The 14,525-nt window shown below is 39.5% G+C and overlaps 1 protein-coding gene and 1 non-coding gene across 3 annotated transcripts; both read right to left on the bottom strand.

The window, feature by feature from the left end:
- Positions 1 to 854: 854 nt before the first annotated feature.
- depdc1a (DEP domain containing 1a) lies at positions 855 to 11,675 on the bottom strand. Of its 2 annotated transcripts, XM_038715143.1 has the most exons (12): positions 11,503 to 11,675; positions 9,744 to 10,009; positions 9,489 to 9,633; positions 9,184 to 9,308; positions 8,793 to 8,923; positions 8,572 to 8,619; positions 8,066 to 8,203; positions 6,616 to 7,623; positions 5,724 to 5,896; positions 5,284 to 5,460; positions 3,547 to 3,753; positions 855 to 2,497 (listed from the first exon to the last, which is right to left on the bottom strand). In XM_038715143.1, exons 1-12 carry the CDS (start codon positions 11,548 to 11,550, stop codon positions 2,369 to 2,371), a joined length of 2,595 nt encoding a protein of 864 aa, XP_038571071.1. In that variant the 5' UTR covers positions 11,551 to 11,675; the 3' UTR covers positions 855 to 2,368. The 2 variants fall into 2 exon arrangements, with proteins under 2 accessions (XP_038571071.1, XP_038571072.1); XM_038715144.1 differs by lacking the exon at positions 6,616 to 7,623 and having other exon boundaries at positions 11,503 to 11,673.
- Positions 11,676 to 14,223: 2,548 nt separating this feature from the next.
- Positions 14,224 to 14,295, bottom strand: trnah-gug. The gene has a single exon. It is a non-coding gene; the product is annotated as a tRNA-His (tRNA).
- Positions 14,296 to 14,525: the final 230 nt, after the last annotated feature.

Genomic DNA, 14,525 nt, shown 5'->3' with positions numbered 1-14,525 from the left:
ATTACTGTGATTCAAACTGCTCAGAAGATCATTGGTACACATCTCCCGACTATCAGTGATATCGGTGAGGTGCCTACGCAAAGGCCAAAGGATACTAAAGGACAGTACCCACCCCAGCCACAGCCCTGTTCACCCTGTTGCCTTTTGGGAAGAGATATAGAAGTTTCTGCTGCCCCACCACCAGACTGCAGAGCAGAGTCCCCCCCCCAAGCTATCAGGCTCTTAAACTCTAATTCATCCTCAGCACTGCTCCAGTGATGATAGTTCTGTTTACCATTTTTCATAATTGATTCTTTGTTAATGTATAGACTGCTATGTAGCAGAAGGAAGTTACAAAATTTAATTTCATTCTATAACTTGTTATATTGTGACAAATAAGCAGTTTAGATAACTGTTTTAAATGGACTTACTTAAAACCTGTCTGGCTGGTTGTGTTTGTTCAGCAAACTGCATTGAAAAGCTTACATATCAACATTAAGGTTGTAAATAAAAAAAATATAATTACACACACACAAAAGCATGAGAATGTAAAAAAAGAAAGATGATTAAGTGCTGCTTGAGAGTGATGCTTTTTAACAGAACCCTGCCAAACCTTTCAATCGTTTCAATATACAACCATACATATGACAATAGTTGCTGTGAGTATTATCCTCAGACAAGCCATTTATAACAAGTCTAAGGCACTGAGTATCTGATTAATGGGAGGGGTAGAGGGAATGTGGTTTCTATAGCCAGTTTAGGTGCCTGTCACATTTTAGTACCTGGCATGCTTAATATATTTTATGTGTACAGTATTCACGGCACACATACTTTCACACACACACACAAACAGAAACAGAAACAGGACAAAGGCATTTAAATAGAATAGCTGAAGAGGTTTATTTCCCAAGACTTTGCATAGTAAACAATGTAAAAGAAGAGTGCAACTGTTAAGGTTAACAAGATACACTCCCCTCTGTAAAAGTCTGCGCCAAATACACTGCTGATGAGTGTATACACTATATGGTTAGACATACACAAATGTACGCCACTTGATCTGAGGTATAGACAAACATATCAGGGTTGAACTAATACTTCATATAAGATAAATAAAAAAAAAATAAAAAAAACACAGCTTGACATTTCCTCAGACACTTGACTGTATTGCACCTCAGTTTACTAATTACCTGTTAGCATCAATCACTGAAATTAATGGATGCCATCTGACTCTCATTACAAGCAATAAGTACAGTCTATAGCCACTTCACTGCTTTCAAATGATTAATTGCTGCAGTTGTTGAAGAAAAAAAAAACACTTCATGAGGCTTTATTTACAAGCTGAGGCAACAGTTTACACTAAAACTTGACTAACCTGGGGAGTCTAATATGCATTAAATATGTATAAATTAACAATTCTGATGTTTGGCTTAACCTTATTGGCTATCCACAATGCCTAAATCCAGTGCAAAATATTTCTCTAGCCAAAAACAACTAAGCAAGCATGGGTTCGAGATGAAACAAACAAACACAAGGAACTGGGAAAGTCCATTTACAATAACCGAGTTGTATATGAAAAACTAAGATCCTGAAAATCAAAAGTTCCCTATGAGAAAAACCTAAAACATCACTACAAAAAAGAAAACACAAGCGAAAGCAACAGAAGGAAAAAGAAAGCCAGAGGCAAAAGAACAAAAGAATGAAACTAATTCAAACTTCAATGTCATTTCAAATAAAACTTTCTATGCTGATTCTGATATAATAAAAAGTTTAGTAAAGTTTATAAAAACAATTAACATGACAAAGACACACAAGACATATCTAGCACTGCTCCCAATGTCATCATTCATATAAATTAAGAAATTGATAATCAAATTACTCCCATATAGACCAGTGATCTCAGAATTTCATCTCCCAAAATGCACTCTTGTACGCATGCACATGCACACACAAACAGGTCAGTATCAGCTAGCAATAGAGACGACAGGTGAGAGAAAACTAAACTGGGTAAAAGAGAAAATTCGACTAATCCAAATGAACACAGATCAATGAACTTCAAACACATTATATTTGGACACAGTAATGAACGTGAACTGCTCTAACAAACAAACTGTCCACCTGCCTTCAGCTAACTCAGCTGTCAACCCAAACATTCACACAGCACGAATACACACATTTACTATTGTAGAAGTCTTCCAGCCTGCATTAACTCTCATATTAGTACATAAGTGAGACACAACAGGAATAATAGTATTTCCAATGTAACAAGGAAACGTTGATGGCTGCAAAGAGAAGTGAATTTTACAAATCTCTTAATGTCAGTGCAGTAATAGTGCAGCAAAAATGGCATAAAGACTGTGGCTTCTATAATGGTGACACCTGGATGGTTAGTTTAGTTCCTGATGCTGAAAGCTTTGGTTTTCTTGATGTTGAGGAGGGGAGGTTTAATCTTTGGCTTGTTGTTTTCCCGGTCTGAGGAGGGGAACCGACGACAGTAGATGTCTGGGTACTGCTTCTGAAACTGAAGCAAAGACAATGAAATTCATTACTGAGTGACTGACTGCAGAGCTGTCAGGGTCCACATAAAATCCATTTCAACATGGTCAAAGAACCATAACCCACTGGAGGTCAAAAACAAGGTTATGAGGAGAATCTAAGATTCAAGATTATGAGAAGGTGTCAAGTTACTCTTTATGCCATAGTTTAAACTAATCATAATATGATAATGATGAAATAGTGCTGAAAAATGTTACAAATGATGATTTAATAGTAAAAAATACCACACAATACATGTGCCCTCTACACTGGTTAAAATAACCTGGAATAAGCAGAGAGTGGAGCTTAAGGACCTTTTGGTTGAAAACATAACAATGGTGTTAAAACTGACAAATACATACTGAACTGAATCCCAGACTGATTTAACTGGTAGGCAATCAGGTGCCTGGAAATACAAATATTAATTTATTTTATCTGGTCAACAAAAAGATACCCATCCAGATCCTTGGTAAATTGAGTACAAGGTGAAAAAAAAAAAAAAATACTAATTTCTGACTGAGCATTTGGATGTATTCCGAATCAGAAGGAGCTTTATTGCCAAGTAGTGTTTTACACATACAAGAAATTTGCTTTGGTGATGAGGTGCTACACGCAGACAGACATAAACAGATGTAGGTCAAAGTGACCCATATGTGATTTTCTTTGCTCATATATGACTCAGATAAGATTTGTTTTAGAACAGCCCAAGTCACATTAATATGATATTTTCCAGTTCAGATTTGGGCCACTTTGATAGGTGGTCCAAGTCAGACTCATGTCAGAGTTTTTTTTTGTTTTTGTTTTTTTAAATATGACCTTAGTCTGGAGAGTCATTCTAGAGTGACTGTCATCACAATACTGCGTCACATGCATGCTACTCTACAGTGAAACTGTAATGAATGTGGTAAAAAGGACTAATTAGGATAAAAAGCTGTGAACATTTAATGTGAACAGTCCAAAAATTGGATGGCAATTAAATCAGAATTGAGCATTAAGCCTGCAGTGTGAAAGTAGCCAAGAAGAGTGTTTTGTTACCTGCTTCAGTTTCTTGCGTCTGTCCTTCTCACTTATGTTTTGGTTTGTCAGCAGGATCTCCAGCAGCTCCTCCATGGCCTTCTGAGAAGATACCTGCTTTTGCTGTTCAAACTCAGCGCTGCTAATCTGATGACAAAACGCGTAGATGGGAACTGGAGCGCAAACTGGAGCGCCGCCATCGGCATTAGAAACACTATCGATCGGGACCTGGGGATCAGGAGAGAGAAATACAGCAGTCAAACAACAGCAGGATTCAGAGTAGAGAGTGTGAAAGATGGAGAGAAAGGGGATTTAAGTCACGGTTTTAATTTACGGCTGACAAAAAAGGCACCCTGGGCCTGAAACATGGACCATTTTATTGCAATTGCGATGCAATTTGCGATATTAGAGAGAATGATAATTTTTACATAATCTCATTTTCATTGAAAAAAATATTTAAAAATGATTATGGTGTAATTTTTGCAGGATCTGTACCAAACAAATATGTTTTTTTTCTGTAGAATATGATGTGTAGGTCAAGACATCTCTGCAGCACGGCAATATTTAATTTAAAATGGTATTTTGACACACATTTCACCTTTAACAAATATTGCACCTCCTGCGATTTAAAAATCGTAGTCGGCCATATAGCAATTTTGATTAATTGTTCAGCACTACATGACACATCTATACTGTATACGTACCTGTTTTTAGGGCTGTACATAACAATATTAAGTTGACTAATCTAACGATTATTTTTTCAATTAGTCAATTAATCTAACGACTAATTTTGTGTATTCTAAAGAAAAACAAGACATGCCAATTTATCAAAAATAAATATCAAAAACATGTCTAATCAATAAATCAATATTTTACTCAATCATAAAACACATTAGAATAATGACAAGAGTAGCATATCTTAAAATAAATCAAATTTCCATGTCACTGATGTGTTGTGATAATAATAAACATTAATTGGGCTACTTTGCTTAACTTTAAATGTTTCCGACATGGATTTATTTCAATATTGAGTAATATGCAGTATGATAATCAGATATATTTCTGCATCAGTATGCATCAGTGTGGGGCATACGTGGCCGTTAAATAAACAGAAAATATGAAACGGCCAGACGTTAGATGACACGCGATGTAACGTTACGTTACCATGACAGCAGCAGAGCAGAATTTACTTTTAACATGAAGGCGATGAAGAAATACTTAGAAAATACATTTGAACCAACTACGTGTCCTCGTGCTGACAATGTGCCGTGCTTGTGTGGAGACAGAAAGTAAACATGATTTGCGGGGTTGCGTCACTGCTCCGGGATACTTTCGCTTCACGTGCTCATGTTGCTTCACATATTCGTGGACAGCAATTGTGCTGCAGTGAAGCTAGTTCCAATTCAGAGAGCTCACAGAGCAGCACGTTGTTGAGTGTCTGTCTACAATACTCCCAAACTTTAGACGATCGAAGGCGCGGTCTTGTAGCTGGAATTTGTCCGGGGGAATCCCACTAACACCAGATGCAGCGGCACTTCGACACACGTAATGCGAGTGTATTTACGTAATCGCCACAGCCCTACTTGTTTTACCACTGTATACTACTGTTTTACAGCCAAACAATTCAGCTGAGGTGTCTTAAACATATACTCTATGTTGTATTACATCATCTACTACTGCACAAGTTATTTGTGTATGTAGTGTCTATTTGTGCATTTGCACCCAGGATGCATGTGCTATAATAATTTAAGGGTGTACCTGTACTGTGCGCAGGTACTGTATTTGGTCATTGATAGCACTGACAAGGTACTCTGGAACCGAGAGGATGCTTTCTTGATGGTCCATTAGAAATGACACCAGTCTGGTAGCTAACAGCTCATCCAGATCACACTCCTCTGCACTGCCTAGGACACAGCCTGAAAAGGTGTGAACCATCTGGAACGAGAGGCACAAAAAACAGACAAAAAGACAGGTTTAAAAAAATAGACAGTCAAATTAGATATAAAAATGAATAAATATAAAGACAAACATAAACTGTGATTGAAATTTGTTGTAATTGTTACTGTAAACCAACTGAACACAGTAAGATAATATGTCAGTGACCCCAGGAAGGAAATTAGTGTTAAAGGGAAAATAGTTAATGTAGTTAGTTTGATCGTTCATTCTAGAGGAAAGATCCCATCGGTTTTGGGGCTCACCAGTGTTCGGGTGCCGATGGCGGGATGGAGGCGGGGCATGTCCACATTCTGGCTGATGCGGGACATCATCCTCATGAGGAGCTGCAACTTCCTGCGAGAGTCTGGGGGGAGGAGGAGTGTGCAGAGCTGCAGGGCCTCGATGGCGACACGCTCACACTGAGGCTGGAGAAGGCCTATACGCAGACACACACACGGTCATACAGTACGATTGATGGAGACAGGTGAATTCTCTAGTACAACCAGTGCAGGAACAAACGGCAGATTCAGTCTACGTGGCCACATTCATCCATCACTGCTACATCACATTCACTAGATTAGACAAATGAATGGAATGAATGGATTGTTGGATGGATGGATGACGAGATTAAACAACTACAGCTACAGTGCAAGATGAGTCAGGTAAGATTAATTAAACATAACATTTTCTGTATTTCAGTCACAGATTCACTCACAAAATGTATTTTGGGTATCTTTCACTTATGAATAAACCTGACCCCAAAAAAAAGGGAAAAAAAAGAACTTATTTTTGCTTAAATTAAAGAAAATGTGATAAAGCAGCTAAGTAGATGGCAAAATTTCAAAAGAAGCAGAAAGGGAAAAGAACAAAACATGCCTAAAGCAAGAGACTCATAATGTGCTGCAAACATTAAACTATTTGTTGCACATGAGCTCTATGTTCCTTGAACCAGTACTTTCTTTCATTCATTTGTTTGGTCCCAGTGTTTACTGAAACCTTGGAAATCACCAAAAAGTGACATCATCATCTCGACTTCACCCTTTGAGTTGTATCTCCAAGTTAAACTTTGCAAACTAGTAGGGGTTAGATGTTAGATGGAGTTAGTATGATTAGACAATAGACATGCAGACAACACAGACAGGTAAAGGGTCTTACTGTGCTCAGGTTTGGGTTGGGGGAGCTGGGATTTGCTGGTGGGCACACAGACAGGCGGTTGGAACAGTGAAACAGGTCGAGACGGCTTCGACACATCCAGAGAGCTGAGGCAACGTCGGACAACAGCGGGTGCAGGAAGCGTCCAAAGATTAGCAATACTGGAGGCGGGCCTGGGCCCACTAGGTCCTGTAGCAGCATAAGAACCTTGTACTTTGGCCATAGCAGATGAAGCAAAGGAAGGAAAAGGATGATAAAAGGAAGAAGAATGGTGATTGGATGACAACGAGGGAGGATGTGAAGCTGAGGAGGAGTGATGCTGGTCTGCAGGAGTGTTCACATTAAGACAGCTAGTTGCTCGACCCTGCCACTCGGTCTCCATGACATCTTCCTCCCTGGTTTCTATAACAATGTCCAGACAGCTGCCTACACTGCGTGGCCGCAAGGGGTGTGACCTCTGTGTCGCTGACAGTCCTGCTACAGACAGTCTACTTCTGGTGGTAACTCCTGGGGCATTTTCACAAGTAATGTGGCTTGCTTTGGATACAGATGTAAAGTCTGTACGACTGTGGGGCATTGTGATAGCAGGGCTGTCATCCTGGCTCTTGTTGGTATAGGCGCTGAACGCCAGGCTGTCATTGGACAGGAATAGCTGTTGCCGGGTGAGAGGGGCAGAGTCATCTAGGATAGTTTCCAGTGAGCAACTTCTGGTTCGAGGCCTCATAGAACCAACTGCACTCAGGCTTGTGCAACTGTCACCATCCAACTGACCATCACCTGCATTGGCAACGCCTTCTTTCAAAGCTTCCAGACGGGACTGAACCTTCCCACCAAGCACCTCTGTCATTGGCGAATCCGTCTCATCGCATGTCCCCTGTCTGAGAAGCGACAGGAGGAGGCACTCTGTGGAGCGGAAAGACGTCTTGGCTGGGGGGGGCGCCGAGGGGAGGTCACTCTTCTTGCGTTTCCCACGTTGGTGTATCGTGGGTGCTGCAACATACCCACAAAACACTGGGAGAGGATGCAGAGACAGAGAGAGCCAAGCAGGGCAAGCAGAGTGTCAGTGCAAGCAGATAGTAAAGGGGAGGGAGAGGGTTTAGTTACTTTAAACCTTTACTGTACATACAGAACGTCAGAGACAACACTTAACAGGCAAACACACAGAGAGTACAGCTGCTCATATCCCTGTTAGGACTCCACAAACAGAAGTGACAAAACCTCTGTTAGCAGTCAAAAGGCACTGTTAGAGGTCAAACACGTAACCACCTAGTGGAAACAGCATGTTAACAACATGATTGAGCAACAAGATCCTGCAGACAATCCTGTCAGTTTAAGCATCTTTCTACGTAACACACCAGCATCCACTATAACGAAGCACTTCCATTTAACTGCTGTTTTGTCATCAGTATCAGAAATATAGTCTCATGAAAGTCCACAAGCCCACAACACCTACCCAGGACGTTGATAAATAGTTCATACAGTTCATATGTGAGTAAAGGCTGCGGAAGGCTGTAGAAGTAATCAGACACCGTTTTGAAGACATCTCTCTCAAAGCCGGGATAAGACAGCTGTGCGCTGTCGTACTTCGGCCCTAGAAATAAACAGCAGGTTACCGGAGCTATCATGGCTGCAAAGGATATTTGAAGACTTCTCACATTAGATTCATAATCCCAACACAAACACATGTATATGTTTTCATTTGCTAACTGAACACCTACATAATTTTTTTTTTTTTTTTACTGAATATTGCACATGATCTAATTATATAGAAAACTGGTGGGATTCCTGAAAATATGCAGTATGTAATGTGATTCTGTAATGCCATTTATATTTCAAGCTTTGAAAAGTCAAAATTTATGTGTTGAAAAACATTTCAACCAACAACATTAAATTAGTTGTTTTTTTTCCCCGGGTGGTTGATTCTTAGCATGTTCATGCAGGACGGAGGAATCTACTCACAGCTGGCCAGGCTCTTCATGGCAGATAAAACCCAGTGTGGAAGGTCATCTAGAGGGATTATTAACAGGTCAGACTGGTTGCCAGTGACTTGTATTACCTAAAAAACTGCTTGTGGTCGTTGCTTATAGTTTAGTGGACAACAGTTCTTTTAAAGTGAGCTGTGTTTATGGTGCAGAGAGTCTCTACTATCTGTATTCAGTGAGGTGGAATAATAAACCTACTGGTCTTGTCATCCAGTGTGACCACTCCATGCTTGTTGACTTTGGTCATATTATGAATGATGTTCTCTGGGTTTACATAGCGTTGTTCTAAAACCTCATCAAGAGATGCGACACCCAGAATCCTTTGCAGGCTGAAACACAACACACATTTTTAGTTACACAAAATAATCTTCCTCACTATCTGCTTTCTGAATTCAACCTTTGCTTCAGTCTCATGCGGATTATTTCTCCTTACTTAATCTACAGGTTATTTACATAAAAAGAAATGTGTACTTTGTGACACTTGTAATTTTAATCTAGTAATAATATAATAAGCCATGCTGTAGCGGTCTATGACACAAATTTTAACACAAAGTTTTTTTTCCAGGTCAATGTGCGCTGTGTCTTATACTGGGTCAGGGTGGTGTCTCTCCAGATCTCCTGTTCGTCCTCCACTGTCAGCTCTCGTCTCTGCACCTGCTGCTCTCCTGTTGGCTGATCCTCTCCTCCGGCTTGGAGGGCAGGATCTACATTTTCCTGGAAGTCACAAATGGAGCATGAACCACAAAGACACAACACACCTCAGACTGTAACATTTTGTCTTGAAAGCATCTGATTGATGATGTATCGATATTAGCAAACATCTCAATTTTAAGATACCAGATTTTTAAGATACATAACAATGATGAACAATAACCTATGTCCAGTCTGGCTCACCTGTGTCTCCTTGTCATGCTTCTTAATACTCCTAAACTTGAATAAACCTTCCTTGTCCCTGAATGAAGGCCTTTTCTTAATGGAGCCAGGGGCCGAGGCTGGAGCTGAATGGGGAATGGGCTTCAGAGGAGAAGTGGAGGGGAACCTGGGAAAAAAGAAAGGACATGGAGAGGGAGCACAACCGACATTTATTTTATTTTACACAAATGTCTTTTAAAATCATTTTAAAACAAATTTGTCCAGGGCTTTGCCTACCTGTACAGCATGTTGTTGTCCTCCAGATCCTCCGTGCCCCAGCGACCCTTTACATCTTCGATCACATGGTTCTTCAGAAACTTCTTCAGGAGCTGCACCGTCTGCTGCCTGGTGACATCAGGGCCAAAATTGCTGTTGCTACGGAGCAGCTGGTGAAGCCACTCCACAGCGGCAGAGGCCGTGAAGCAGGAGGCGTAGTGCCGGAAGTTCTGGCGATGTTTCCTGAGGGGCATACCGGCCCGGAACAAACGGGTCACCTCATTCCACTGAAAGAGGAGAGAGAGTTTTATAAAGACTAACTTGTCCATGTACAGTCAAACGTATGTCACAATCCAATTTAATGTGTGTTAGGCTACATGTCCTGAGGAACAGCATTCCCCTGAGGACCACTGGTCCAAAGAGATAAATTGGTGCAGTTTTGTTAGAGGTTTACAAACCTTTTTGACCTTGAAACAAGACAATGTCTTTGTCTCTACTGCACTGTTAAAAACAAACTAGAGAGAGAACAAATTTAGTGGTGCATGTTATTAGTTAATTCATTAATTAGTGGCCTTGTAGGGGCAAAACTCCAGCAATACTTGTAGTATAAAGAACACATTTATTGTGAGACGAACAGCTTTGGCTTGTAGTTTTCTTCGGGGTCATCCAGGAGCCACAGAACAAAGATTGTTGGACTAAGTTTGTGTTTGCACAACAAGTGCTTCTGACCTACAGGAATTTTGACCATTTCACACCTCCATGCAACTTGTCAACGAGGAAAGAGCTAGCAATTTGGAAGACATGACCTTGTTTTCAAACTGGGAGATTGTGAAAGACTACTATTCTAACAAGTTACAAACCAAAAGATTGATGAACATAAACTGACTGACATTAAAAAATGATTTTAGTTGCAGTCTTAGAGCTAATCCATATCAGACCCCATATCTGTCTTTTCATCCCTAATAAACTCAAATTCTGGCTTAGTGTTCAATGTCTATCTGTCTGACTTTATTTGGTTAAGAGTGAAGTTTTGTCACAATACACTCCATACAAACAAAGATGAGATTCACTGAGGGCCCTGGAGTAGGATTTGATATGTTTTTAATAGATGTAATTCAACTGACCAAATTTACAACAATATTGATAAGGACTGGTATTGAGAAATAATACAATAATTGGTTAAGGGTGAAGTTGTGTCAAGTATACTTTTTTAAAGCTCCATACAAAAAACTTGGACTAGGATATTTAATAAAGCTAATACAACTGACCACATTTATTACAAAACAACAACAACAACAAAGGATTTATATTGAAGAATAAAGTGATTTTTGTATGCAACTTAACGTTAGAAATGGCAAAAAAATCCATCCCTTTCCAAATTGTGAATGTTTCCTTGTTTTCTTATTTTTCTATGGTAACGTTAACGTTGATTCGTCGATTAAAGTAAAGTCCATTCACGATCATGCAAATATTCGTGTTAGTCTTTAGCCATGGGTTCTTATTTTGACTCTCGGGAGAAAAGGCACGTCTTAACTTTAGGAAGAACTCATGAAAGACGACACTAAATACATGATAAAAACTTGCATTGACAAACCAAAGGCTATTTCACATTCAATATCGCTTCCTAACGTTAAGCAACTCCGCAAGGAAGCGTAACATTTATTTGAAAACGGCTAACAGTTACAGCGCTGCCGTTGACCAGGTGTTAACCATAGATTGTATAGTGTTAGCCAGCTCTAGCAAGCTAACTTAATGACCTTATCGGACAATGTTAACTTACCAGTTTTGTGGCTCGGTACGGTCCAGGAGTGATAACATGAGTACTCATATTTATCTGAAAAAGACTTAAGTATTCACTTCATCCGATTTGACAAGAAGTAACAAATATCCATCACTCAGGGAAGGGTTTACGGATGTTGTGCTAGCAGCTTGTGAATGACAGCATTGATAAAGCTCGGCTCTGCCTGGCTGCTCTCCGTCTGTTCAAAATTACGAGCCGTGTTCTTCTGGCACGCGATTGGACGACGCGCGGATCACGTGGTCAGCCTCAGCCCCGAGGAGGGTGGAGAATCAAAACAAGTTGGGATATGACGGTGAAAAGGGAGCACAAAATATCCTTTAATGTCTGATTTAAATGTGTTTTACTCTTTAGACCACTTTTATGACCTCAAGAAACGGAATCCAACGCTGTTAACTGTGCTCCAATGTGGGTAAAGAATGAAGAAAGAAATACAATAAAGCAAGGAACTGCAGTGTCAGCAATACAGTATGCAGTCAACTCTATTGTAGGCCAACCACTGATTCACACTCACATGGGATTTACATTAGCATGTCTTAAAAGGCCTTTGTGAGGATGATCACTTAAAGAAGAAAGACAGTGTGGTGGGGGGTCAGACAAAAGGACAGTAGAGGTTAAGCACTTCCAAAAGGGATACTGGGAGGTTGGGGTTAAGTCAAGCCACTGCTATAGACATGCTAATGTCTGCAAACAGTTCACTAGAACACAAAATACAGTTTTTGCATTAAAGATCCACTCAAGAAATAGGCATATGAAAACACTACTTGGATTAAAGTAGTGTGTCTGATGTGTTTTTCCCCCACAAAAAGTTACAGTACCTGGTTGAATATTATTAAAATATATAGGATCTATATGTGTTTGTCACTGGAGGTTTCCACATCACACGGTACACTGTAAATTGCATTTTAGACCAGGATTTGCATCCGAAGTAGTTGTGAAAACACTTTTCTCTTAAACTCTGATTTATGGTGAGTGCAGAGAAAACTTCCCTCTTCAGCAGATGAATGGGTAAACACGCTTGTAATATCTCTGCACATTCATCGTTCTGAACAGGGACAGTCAAACATCCAAGGGAAGTCACTATACAGGAGGGGAAATCTGGGGGGTGGCCAAACCATTTGAGAGTGAGATTCATGCTCACTTGTAATTTATAATGCATCAAGACTCAATGAAACGTAGAGGAACCGCAACAGGAATTACACAGACAGAACATGAGGAGAAATTGGTATTTAATGTTAAAAATAAAATTTTGTGCCTTTTTAATCACAAACTGTTTTAAACATGTGTACTATAAACCACGACTGAGTTTAATAGTTTACATTAAATGGTTTACAAGGCACTTAGGGAGTCGGGTGATGGATGTAGGTGACAAAATACTTTTTTCAATGTATACCATTAAAACCTGCTACTCTTCTAGAGGACATAGTGAAGCACATTTGATGTTCTGTCAAATCTTCATTATTCTTTATTTTAATCAATTTAATCAAAAGAATTTTACAATGTCCCTTATGTCATATTTCTGGAGCTGCTATGTATGTGTAGAAATGTGTATGCCACTCCCCTGTTCAGATTATTTCAATAAAGTTGTGATTTTAAAACAATTCATTGAGAAGTACTAATTTGTACGATTTGGACCCACTGTAAATAAACCTTTGAGTAAAAAATGCTTCCACATATGAAAAGTTTTCTTGTTTCTGCTCTTAATGCTTGAAAACAACACAAGGCCTTGCTGGGATTGCACATTTTGGAGCAGTTCACAAAGTTTATACTGAACTCCTGAGCACGGCTGCCCCCAGCTGGTCATCATGGGTACCTTCTGTTTAAAAATCTCCAGCCAAACTGCTTGTTTGTTAAAATATTTTGGGAAGGCAACTCAGTCCCGTGTGCAAATTATAATCACATTTTATCCTGTATTTTATTTACTGTAATATAGTTTTGCTTTTGAAAAGTGAGCTATAAATGAAGTCATGCTTAAAATTCCTCAATGGCACAATGAACTACAAGCGTGACACACAGTAAAAGCAAAGTGATCTCCACCCCTCTCTGAAGTTATAACAGACAGGGGGCAAACAAAGTGACAAGACTATACCTGTCTATCTATGGTGATCAGGATAGCACTTGTCAAGTACACAACACAGAATAACTTGACCCAGAGGTTGAGTACTTTACTTAAGTACAAAATAGTTTAAAAAAAAAAAAGTTTTATAATCCACTACTCCGGTATATTTGTTGTGCAACATATACTGCTTGGTTGGCAGAAATATCCTCTTGTAAAATAATTCATTGATACTGGCAATTAAATAAAGCAACATTTTCAGTGGTGAAAGAGGTACTGAGATATTTTATTTTAGTAAATGTTGCAATACCACAGAGAGACAGAGTAATCTCTGTTAAAAGCAAAAGATCTACATTCAAATTTGTTCTCAAATAAAAGTCCAAAAGTATTGGCAAGTGGCAAGTGCCACAAGTAATTCACTATGCAGAATGATCCATTTCAGAAGTGTGTATAATATTGTAAATGTGAAACAGTAGTTAGTATTTATATCGGTTTGTCATGACTTATGTTTTTAACAACTGGTTAAGTTTGAAGCCATTTGGAGCTCAACTCACAGCTTTTTACATTAAAGGTCCTAAAAAGTAGAAGCTGGGTGATCCAGTTTTTATATACTGAGTCGATGGGTTCCAGTGATCTTTTCAAAAGACTGCCGTGACCCGGATTCGAACCGGGGTTGCTGCGGCCACAACGCAGAGTACTAACCACTATACGATCACGGCGAGCTGTTTGTCGGATGGGGTTTGCAGGAATTCAAGGGAGTTACTTCATTCTGCTACGGTGAACAGATTTTATTTCAGTGAAATGTCGCGGTTAAAAAATTATCCACAATATTAACAGTCAAGCACAAATGTATATTATTTGTGTCAATCACTTTCAAATAAACACGATTGAGTGAGCAACATTGAAGCAAAGATCATTTATATAGACAGAGATGTCACTCAAGGTAGTA

The sequence above is a fragment of the Micropterus salmoides genome, unplaced genomic scaffold (assembly GCF_014851395.1).
Source record: "Micropterus salmoides isolate LMB-PRFRI ecotype aquatic unplaced genomic scaffold, ASM1485139v1 Ms_hic_scaffold_13, whole genome shotgun sequence".
In the NCBI taxonomy this organism is placed as follows: domain Eukaryota; kingdom Metazoa; phylum Chordata; class Actinopteri; order Centrarchiformes; family Centrarchidae; genus Micropterus; species Micropterus salmoides.
This window is presented reverse-complemented; position numbering and strand designations above follow the sequence as displayed.